At 33.4% G+C, this 11024-nt stretch overlaps 2 protein-coding genes across 2 annotated transcripts; both read right to left on the bottom strand.

Moving 5' to 3' along the window:
- Positions 1–3707: 3707 nt before the first annotated feature.
- Positions 3708–6010, bottom strand: LOC120579395 (cytochrome P450 71D11). The gene is made up of 2 exons (XM_039831452.1): positions 5029–6010; positions 3708–4429 (listed from the first exon to the last, which is right to left on the bottom strand). The coding sequence occupies exons 1-2, from the start codon at positions 5938–5940 to the stop codon at positions 3812–3814; spliced, it is 1530 nt and encodes a 509-aa protein (XP_039687386.1). The 5' UTR covers positions 5941–6010; the 3' UTR covers positions 3708–3811.
- A 1992-nt stretch (positions 6011–8002) lies between these two features.
- Positions 8003–10298, bottom strand: LOC120579420 (cytochrome P450 71D11). Its single transcript, XM_039831532.1, has 2 exons — positions 9176–10298; positions 8003–8769 (listed from the first exon to the last, which is right to left on the bottom strand). Exons 1-2 carry the CDS (start codon positions 10082–10084, stop codon positions 8152–8154), a joined length of 1527 nt encoding a protein of 508 aa, XP_039687466.1. The 5' UTR covers positions 10085–10298; the 3' UTR covers positions 8003–8151.
- Between the last annotated feature and the right edge of the window lie 726 nt (positions 10299–11024).

Below are 11024 nucleotides of genomic sequence, written 5' to 3' on the forward strand. Positions count from 1 at the left end.
GCTGAGTCCCGTTGTAGAGTCAGACTTAAATTCCACGCCTAACTGACGCTATTTTAGCCTCGGATGTGCGGAAGTCGACGCAACCTGTTAGCTTCAACTTCTTTAGCTTTCCCTGACCCCAACGCTAAATCAGTGACAACGTCTGTTTTAACCGTGTTAACGTGGGTTTTGGGTGGACGCTAAAATGCAGTTTTCATGTAGTATAAGCTAATACTATAAAAACTATTGGAAGAAGACCTCTATGAAATCCGGTTCGTACATAGCATTAAACCATAACTGAAGAACCACCCACATTAATGACCATATTTGGCTAGGAGAATTTTTTTCAAATTTATGGGCTTTCCGTCATGAATTTTTTTAGCTAGAGGCTACAAATTTTGATGAATACGATTCGAGCAAAATATGAAGTGGTTGAGCCAAAATTCAAGAAAAGCAACAGTTTCCCAATCTGATTGCTTATTTTGAATAATCTGACTGTAACTAGTAACTTTCATGTTCAACTCATAATCATTACGTCAATTCCAAAGTCAAATTTAATGTGAAATAATGGGCTCTCTCTCGAAATGATTTGGTTGTCCCGCATTTATTCAAATCTGAAGTGCCAAAATTCAAAAGCCTTTAAATTTGACATTTTGGGGCACCTAAAATTTCAAACTCATGTTTCGAGCGAAGGCCAATTCAAGTGAAGGAGCGGTTCAAAGGAAGGGGCATGTTAAGAACACTAGATTAACTGTTGAGAAGAGAAGATGAGTACCAGCCTTGCTCGAAGGATTCAAAATTCTACAAAATTTGAAAAATACTATCTAAAGATCTCAACAAGTTTCAACAACAGCAGTTATCCACTTTGAAGTGCCAAAGATTGAAACTCAAAAGAGAAATTGTTACGGAGGAATTTTCTTTTGGAAGTTAAAGGACACATGACATGCATGAAGTTCACTTCTTGTCTATAAATTGTAAACTCAAACTCCATGCAAACGAGTTCATTTTCATTCTACAAAACTACGCCTACAAGAAACACATCCGCGATCATAAGATAATACTCTTGCTGAAAACGTTGAAAGAACCATGTATGAAACTCACTTATCTTAATATATATATTTTTCCTTTGTGTACACTTGTGCCTTTGTTTTTTTCTCTATCATTTTTCCTTTTACTACTATAAAAAAAGAACAGATTTCTTCAATTCTCTGTTTTAGGCTTGTTACACATAAACATGTCAACTGAGCACCCTTCATAAGGATTTAACTCGAATCCTCGATTTCATTGATTTGTTTTGATACAATTAAATTTTATGTTTATTTTGTTTTTAATTCAATTTCTTAAATCACAGCTTAATTTATGAATTTTCTTTAATGTATTTTTCCTATAAAAGAGCACATTTTCATTGGAGCAAACAAGTTATGAAGTTGCATAATATTTTTTAAGTGGTATCACCAGCTCGAGGTTAGGGTTCTACTGTATACAAGTTATTAAGTTGCATGGTAATTATGTATGACCCGTTCCGTGACTTTTTTCCACACTAATAACTTGTAACAAACAACGTACATAATACGACAACGACCGCACAAGATTTGCGATTAAAGACAACATTCATGAGTACCGCCGACAATGGAAGACTGGTTTTCACCAATAACAACACTGTCAACGACAACAACGATCCAAGCATGGGCGGCCGGGGAGGTAGATGAAATGGTGGAGGTTTTGGCCCTGGCAGTCGGTGTGGAATTTTTAATGGTCACAAGGGATCTTTTAATGCGTTCATTGTAGTAGTCTCAGAGCGTAAGATTGATACTATACGACGATGATCACCAATTGTGGAAACCCATAAATAAAACAAAACGTCCACAAAAGTGTGTATATCAAAACAACCTAAAGAGAAGGTAAAATTATTAATAAAATATATTAAAATGACTTGCTTATTGATAGGAACAACATGATGAAGTTGTGTAAAAAATGGAGAAGGCAATTGCTCATAATCATTACCACCAAAAAAAATTTCAGCTTACCCTTTTACGTTACCGCTGCACACTGTTGCTTTGTTCTTGTGAGCTTCAGATTTTCATATTCAGGTGCCGCTATATTTGTTATTTTTAAACTAGGGATTTAAATCCCTTCGACATTCAACAACTCAGAGAAAAATGAGCTAAGTCCAATTCCAGCAACTTAGATCATTCTCTAACAGGGATCGAAAAGCACATTGTAGAGTTCTTGAAACTTACCTAAAACATGCATGACAATTCTTTGGTGACTTTTAATTGTTTGAACTTATATAATAATATTAAGTATTCATGTTAATGTTGTAAATTTTTTTTTGAGGTATATCTTAATTACTCAAGTTAATTTTGTTTGACAAAAGTAACTCAAGTTAATGATAATAATCTATATTAATACTAATTATTCATGTTGATATTTGGCTTCAAATTTGTGGTTTGGAAGAACACAGAAATCGTGACACGAATTTGGCATCGTGACACGATTTTGTGATGCCGTGAGCTAGTTTGCAGGGTGCCAAATCGTGACACGATCTTGGGAAATCGTGACACGATTTTCAAACTTGCTCGTTAAGTATCCTTGATAAGGACTGGTCATACCTTGGGACGTACGCAAATCGTGACACGATCTGGAAATCGTGGCACGATTGTATCAGAGGAAAGCTAGTATTTAAAGTGTTCTTGTGCTTTTTTGGAGAAGAGCTTGGAAGAGCTTAGAGAGAGAAACTTGGATTACAAAGGAGGGAACCAAAGGGTTGAGTGTCTTTGTAGAGAGTGTCTCTTGGGTTGGGAAAAACATTGTAATCACCTTGGGTAGTGAGGAGTTCACCATTGGAAGGATCTAAAGCTTCCTCTAGTGTCTTCTCTTTTAGGGTTCACATTGTGAGAGTGGGGAAACACAAATGGGTAGAATCTAGGTCTTGTTCTTGTGTAAGCTTGCAAGCTATTGTTCTTGTAACCCTTTGTAACACTTTCATCTTAGTGGATTGGAGAGCTGCTCTCTCCCCCAGATTAGGCCATATTGGCTGAACTGGGTCAACAATCTTCTTGGTGTGTTTGTTCTTCCTTTTCTAGCTTATCTTGTTTGCTTTGTATTCTCTTGTGGTGTTGCTCTACACTAGTCTAGGGCTGTTTTGATTGTTGTTTGCTTGGAGACACTTTACACATAGATTACCACTATCTTTTACTCCACACATCTTTGTTTTCATTGGTGTAAGTTTTAACCGGATTCACAACAATTCACGTTAATGCTGTATGTTAATGTTGTATTTGTTGGAAGACTATTTTCTAAACTGGTTAATTAAAATCTTATTTGCAATATCCACTATATCACGAGATAGACCCCGGTTTTCTAAAACCTTCTTGTGATGATCTACTCCACAGGGGGAAAAGGTTTGTTAATTCATTCAAAATATGGGCTTTCCTAGCTCATATAGTGGAATGATCCCTTCCCACAACGATCCCTCGAGGTGGAAGAATGATGAAACCTGCCAAGTAATATAATAGTCATGCCTTTCCCAATCCTCGTGCTGAAAATAGGGTCACCACTCCTAATTCAGAGGAAGGTATGCGATGTCAGTAGTTACGCCTATATCAGGAGATAGATTAAATATTTTGTTTTACTTTCTACTAAAATTAATTTTTTAAACAACCATAAATAAGAATTAATTATTATTAACATGTTTTTTTAAAAGTAAAGGTTAAGAAGACAAAACATAAAAGTACCATTTTCATGGCATACATATTCATATATATTTCCATACCAACAAAATTATACAAATTATACAAATTTAATTCTCAAATCTTTTCATTTTTCAGCACTACTTAAATGAAGGATAAGTTGTTGGAATCAAACATAGGTCATCTTTTCTTATAACAGAAGCTCCAAATAGCTCAGTCATGTCCAAATCTTCATTTTTCATTCCACCAGGAAGTTTCCAATCAAAGTGACACAATAACAAAGCAAGAGCCAATTCAACATTTGCCATACCATAGTTTAAACCTGGGCAAATTCTCCTTCCAGCACCAAATGGAATGTACTCAAAATTAGTTCCTTTATAATCAATAAAACTATCAATAAACCTTTCAGGATAAAACTTATCTGGATCGGTCCAATATTTTGGATCCCTTCCAATTGCCCAAGCATTGATTATCACCTTACTTTTGATTGGTATATGATAACCATCAACCTCACAATTTTGTCCACATTCCCTTGGAATTAAAAGAGGAGCAGGAGGGTGCAATCTTAATACCTCTTTGGTGATTGCTTTCAAGTAATTTAACTCATTAATGCATGTTTCATCAATTTTTCCAGTTTTTTCGAATGTCACTCTAACTTCATTTTGTGCTTTTTTCAATACTCTTGGATCCTTCATCATTTCAGCCATGGTCCAGTTAATTGTATGTGCTGCTGTGTCACTTCCAGCAATGAAAACATCCTGAAAAGTATATATAAAGCATATAAAATTAAATTGGTGCAAACTATTTTAGAAAATATACTTGGGTGGTAAAATGAATCAGAGCCATCATCGAAAACCTATTTTGGTTGTATGGGTTGGTTTGATGACATTGATTTGTTTTACCACCCGAAATTTAGAATTAATTTTGATCTTTATTTTTGCAAATAATTTTTCAAATAATCTCTATCCAAATATATCCAAACCTTATCAAACAAATGTCTACTCAATTTCATGCTATAGACTACAAAGCTTTGTTTAGATAAACAACATAGTTAAATTTTATAGCATAAACGCCTATCATGTAAGTGTTTATATAAAATTTAATTTCTGTTACAAATAATAAATTCAAGTCAAATATTTTTCATATAAGATATATGCTATTTCCCATTATCTAATCTGGAGAGCTTATCGAAATAAGCTATAACAGATATGTTAGAATTTATTTCTATAAGCTCTTCCAAATAGTCTCACTTGTGCATATGTTTGTAAATAAATTTAAATTATATGTTAATCCAAACAGACCCGAAATTAAATAAACCGTTTATGAAGTGATTTTGAAAGAGAGATATAATCCTTACCAAGATTATAGCCTTGATGTTTCTCTCCGTTAAGCAAAAATCTGGATCATTGCTTCTATCTACCTCAAATTTCAAAAGGACATCAATCAAATCTTCCTCTCCTTCAACTAAACCTTGTTTGGTTGTAGATTTTGTTTCTTTATGGTCATTGATGATCTTCTCAAGTATTCTGTCAACTTTTTGATGTAACATTTCAAGCCTAGACCTCCTCCCAGTGATGTTTTGAAGGAACTTTGCTGAAGGAAACAAGTCACCAATATAGAAACCTCCATTTATTCGCAACATTTCTCTTACCAATGATATGAACTCATCTTGCTCCATATATTTTTTGCCAAATGCAGCCCTTGAAGTAAATGTATACATCATTGATATAACTTCTTGAGAAAGATTGATGACTCTTCCTTCATCAGAAGCAATCCTTTGAATGAGATTATTCATCTCTTGTTCTCTGATTGGCCAAAGAGATTGAACACGCTTTATACTTAAAAGTTCTACACTACAAATCTTTCTAAGTTGTCTCCAGTAATCACCATAAGGTGAAAAAGCTATATCTGTTGAATCATAAAACATTATCTCTGACGTTAGTGTTAAAGGCCTTGATGCAAATATAACATCATGAGTTTTCATTATTTCCTTAGCATATTCTGCTGAGGAAACAATAGTAAAGAAAACTTCACCAAGTTGAAGATGCATTAAAGTGCCATACTTTTTTGACAATTCTCTTAATTTTCTATGTGGTGGAGAGCCAATAAGATTATGAATGTTTCCTATGATTGGAAGCTTCCGTGGCCCTGGCGGTATATTTGGAATTGATTCAATTTTCTTGATCTTTTTCTTTAGTTTTAGTGTCACAATGATGGAGAGGAGGAAAATGGAAAAAAGGGTGAAAGGGAAAATTGTTTGAAGATCCATGTAGGTTAAAAAAGAAACAAGAGAACAAGGTGGAATAACTTTTGTTTTTCTAATTTAGTGAATAGCATAAACTATATGTACACAAGTGACTCCTCGGTTGTATATATTTTATATTGTGTAGTGATATTTTTTGTACTTTAACTTATGAGCATATATACTTTATTTTTATACATATATACTTTTTTTTATGAAGCCGGCAGTTATGTTATATGTCAACTTATGAGCTCTGTCCTTGTATGTAATTTTCTATATTAGGGTCTATGTAAGCATGACATACAAAAAAAGAGTATTAAATCCAAACTTATATATTTTGACTTGTGATAAAGTTAGAATCCAAATGAATATCCAAAAATTATTATTAAAAAAGTCTTCCATTACTTATATATGATCACTTGCAAAGAATTTGAATTTTACAAAATTTACCTACCATTTCCAATTATTCAACTATGTTCGTGCAATTGAAAATTAAGTCATTTCTTCTAACTAACAATTAAATAACAGCATGTGACAGGTTCACTAGAGGTTATTTTTATTACTATAAATTCCAAGATCATTTGACGGTTTTTACACTTCGAGATATGGTTGAATATCGTCAATTTTCTTTATCAATACTCTCTTTATTAACACACATCAAAGAAACTTCTAGAACTAGAAATTTTTTTGATTTATTAAGGAACTGGATGAACTACATTGTTTGTGTTTATATTCATATCAGCTCATCATATCTACTCTAACTAACAATAAGAGCGCAAAATGAAACTCAAAAGCCAATTGAATTGTAAAATATAAGCTAACTTCTAGTGCAAGCTAGCTATGTTAAGTCCCTGCTTCACTTAATTCCAATACCGCCTCACGAGCTGAAGGTTGGTAGATGATTAACATCCCAAGCCATGAGAATACAATCATGAAATGATCGAGGCCCAGTAGCTTTAGTGAACACATAGCAATTTGATTTTGAGAAGAAATAGACAACAAATCCGGCTTGGACTTTCTCACGAACAAGACAAACAAATAATGTCTAGATGCTTGGTTCGCTCGTGAAACAAAGGTTGGCAGAGATGAGTAATGCACTTTGGTTATTGCAACAGAGAATTGGAAATCTAGAAGGATTTTGTTTTAAATCGTGAAGCAAGAAATAAATAAATTTCAATTCCCTAGTTGTTGAGGCTAAGGCCGTATATTTTGCTTCTACAGATGAACATGAAATTGTTTGCTGCTTCTTTTTTTTTTTTTTTTTTTGAACAAACTTGTTTGCTGGTTCTTTGATTTCCATGTTACTACTAAACTTCTAATGATAAAACAATAATCAGAAATCGATCTTCTAGTATCAACACACCCTCCCCAATATGCATCACTGAAGTGAAATATTTGTAAATTAATTAGACGATTTGGGAAAGAACAAATTATGGCTTCGTGGCCTCTTAAGAAACCATAGTACTCTTGGAGTTACAAGATGGTGATTTTTGTTGGTTCTGCCATGAATTGGCTCACCTGTTGAGCAGTAAAAGTTATAGCAAGGGCAGACCCCCGCTTCTTTCATTTTTCTAATGTTTTGGTACCCCATACCTATCTTAAAATTAGCTTTTTGGTTCCATTATTTCAATTCTTTCAAACTTTTTATCCCCACCACTACTACAAGAAAACTTGACTTTTAGTGTCAGTAAATTTCTATAGATAAAAGTCCTTTTGTTGTAGGATTAGCCGCAGCTACCTAAACCCATTGATGTTTGGCCGATGCTATACTCTACAAAGACGACATCTATTTTTTTGGAATAAAAGAGTGTCGGAGCTAGAACAGTGACAAATTTTAATCGCTGGACAAAACTATCTATTTGATTTACCTACGGATTTGAGCTGTAGGTATAGATATTAAAAGTTCTTAGGGATATACCTACGGTAAGAATGTTTACCTACGGAAATTTACTGTCTCTAAAGTAAAGCCTCTTGTAGTTGGGGTGGGGAATTAAAAGTCATTAAAGATTAAAATAGGGGACCAACAAGCGGAATTTTAAAATAGAGGTATCAAAAGTGAATTTAAGCCAATAAATTTTTTGAAGAATCATAAAAAATAACAAATTATTATTAACATGTTTGCGTACATGTACATATATCGACATTAACATGAAATTTAGGCTACCACTCCCACAAACAAGTTATACAAATTTAATTCTGAAACCTTTCCAGGCATTGCAAACTTTTCTTTTTTCATAACTACTTCAATGGAGGATAACTGACTGGAATACAATATAGGTCATCTTTTCTTATAACAGAAGCTCCAAATAGCTCAGTCATGTCCAAATCCTCATTTTTCATTCCATTTGGAAGTTTCCAATCAAAGTGACACAATAACAAAGCAAGGGCCAATTCAACATTTGCCATACCATAGTTGATGCCTGGACAAATTCTTCTTCCAGCACCAAATGGAATGTACTCAAAATTAGTTCCTTTGAAATCAATAGAACTATTGATAAATCTTTCAGGATAAAACTTATCTGGATCGGTCCAATATTTGGAATCCATTCCAATAGCCCAAGCATTGATTATCACCTTACTTTTGATTGGAATGTGATAACCATCAACTTCACAATTTTGTCCACATTCCCTTGGAATTAAAAGAGGAACAGCAGGGTGTAATCTTAATATCTCTTTTATGATTGCTTTCAAGTATTTTAACTCATCAATGCATGTTTCATCAATTTTTCCTCTTTTTTTGAATATCTCTCTAACTTCAACTTGTGCTTTCCTCAAAACTCTTGGATTCTTTAACATTTCAGCCATTGTCCAGTTAATCGTAGTTGCAGATGTGTCACTTCCACCAATGAAAATATCCTGAAAAGTATATTAAAACCACATAAAATTAAATTGGTGCAAACTTCAAATACATCCAAACCACATCTAACAAAACGTCTACTCAATTTCATGCTATAGACTACAAAGCTTTGTTTGGATAAACAACGTAATTAAAGTTTTTATAATAAACACTTATCATATAAGTGTTCACGTAAAAGTTATATTGTGTAACTAAAGATAAAGTAAAGTCAAATTATTTTCACATAAAATAATTTGTTATAAGTTATAAGCTATTTTCATAAGCTAACCTAGAGACCAAGCTAATCGAAATAAGCTATAAAAAGATGTTATAAGTTAATTAATTAAAACCGTTTATGAAATATTCACACATGGAAACCTAATTATTCACAAGCATACAATTATGAAAAAGAGTTATAATGCTTACAAAGACTATAGCCTTGATGTTTCTCTTAGTTAAGCAAAAATCAAGATCATTGCTGCTACCTTCCTCAAATTTCAAGAGAACATCAATCAAATCTTCCTCTCCTTCAACTAAACTTCCTTTAGCTCCTAAGTTAGTTTCTTTATGGTCATTGATGATCTTCTCAAGTATTCTGTCAGCATTTTTATGCAACTTCTCAAGCCTATGCCTCCTCCCTGTAAGGTTTTGAAGCCAATTCACCGAAGGAAACAAGTCACCAATATAGAATCCTCCAGATATTTCCATAACTTCTCTTACCAATGATATGAACTCATCTTGCTCCATGTATTTTTTGCCAAATGCCGCCCTTGAAGTGATTGAATATATCAATGACACAACTTGTCGAGAAAGATTGACGACGCTTCCTTCTTCCGAAGCAATCCTTTTAACGAGATTATTCATCTCTTGCTCCCTGATTGGCGAAAGAGATTGAACACGTTTTAGACTTAAAAGTTCAACGGTACAAATCTTTCTAAGTTGTCTCCAATAATCACCAAAAGGTGCAAAAGCTATATCTGTCGAATCATAAAAGATTATCTCTGAGGTTAGAGTTAAAGGCCTTGATGCAAATATTACATCATGAGTTTTCATTATTTCCTTTGCATATTCTGCTGATGAAACAATAGTAAAGAAAACTTCACCAAGTTGAAGATGCATTAAAGGGCCATATTTTTTTGACAATTCTCTTAATTTTCTATGTGGTTGAGAGCCAATAAGATTATGTATGTTTCCTATGATTGGTAGCTTACATGGCCCTGGTGGTATATTTGGAACTGAGTCAATTTTCTTGAATTTTTTCGTTACTTTTAGTGTCACAATGGAGAGGAGGAAAATGAAAAAAATGGTTAAAGGGTAAATTGTTTGAAGATCCATGTAGATGAAAAAGAAACAAGGGAATAGGGTGGAATAATTGATATTTTATTTTCTTGTTTAGTGAAGAACATCAATTCTATGTACAAATATATATAGACAAATTTCTCTCAGAAAATATATGGACACGTTGTGGAGTATTGAAACAAGTGATTCCTAGGTGAGAAATACTTTGGTCACAACCCCAAATAAATATTATTTTAACGCGAATACACAAAAATACACATCATTTAAGTCTTTCTTTCTCTACCTTTTTTTTTTTTCTTAATTGCACTTTTGGATCCCTATCTTTCCAAAAGTTGCGGTTATGGACCCCTAACTAATTTAAATACAAAACAGCCCCCTATGTTTTGATTCTTTTGCAGTTTTGAACCCCCAGTCCATTGTTGACTCGGTCAACGCTGACGTGGCACCCTAAGTGAGGTGTCACGTGTCAAATTTTTTATTTTTTTTTGCCTTAGAGGTCCAAAACTGCCAAAGAATCAAAACACAGGGGGCTGTTTTGTATTTAAATTAGTTAGGGGTCCATAACCGCAACTTTTAGAAAGATAGGGGTCCAAAAGTGCAATTAAGCCTTTTTTTTTTTTTTTTATGTGTATTTATATGTTGTGACTAAATCTTGCTTCTATACAAAACTTACTCTTCCTCGGTTGCAGTTATGTGGGAACAACATTTAAAAAGTGTCATGATGTTAATAAACAAAATTAAAAAGTACGTTAAATAATATTATATTGTTGCAGTTATATGTTTTTCTTTTAGGAAGCCGGCAGTTATATTATAGGTCAACTTTATTTTGAGGGGATATTATATGTCAACTTATAAGTTCTGACTTATATGGCAATTATAAAGTTAGATTCCTTATGGATATCCCAAAATGAGTCATGAAAAGAATATTCCATTACTCATGTTCTTTAAAAAAATCCCTTTACTCATGTATGCTCAA

Source organism: Medicago truncatula, chromosome 3 (assembly GCF_003473485.1).
Source record: "Medicago truncatula cultivar Jemalong A17 chromosome 3, MtrunA17r5.0-ANR, whole genome shotgun sequence".
NCBI lineage: Eukaryota > Viridiplantae > Streptophyta > Magnoliopsida > Fabales > Fabaceae > Medicago > Medicago truncatula.

Coding starts and splice junctions, on each gene's coding strand:
- LOC120579395 (XM_039831452.1), bottom strand. CDS start 5,940: ATGGATCTTCAAACAATTTTCCCTTTCACCCTTTTTTCCATTTTCCTC. Junction 4,430..5,028: donor ACATCAAGGCTATAATCTTG/GTAAGGATTATA, acceptor TATACTTTTCAG/GATGTTTTCATTGCTGGAAG.
- LOC120579420 (XM_039831532.1), bottom strand. CDS start 10,084: ATGGATCTTCAAACAATTTACCCTTTAACCATTTTTTTCATTTTCCTC. Junction 8,770..9,175: donor ACATCAAGGCTATAGTCTTT/GTAAGCATTATA, acceptor TATACTTTTCAG/GATATTTTCATTGGTGGAAG.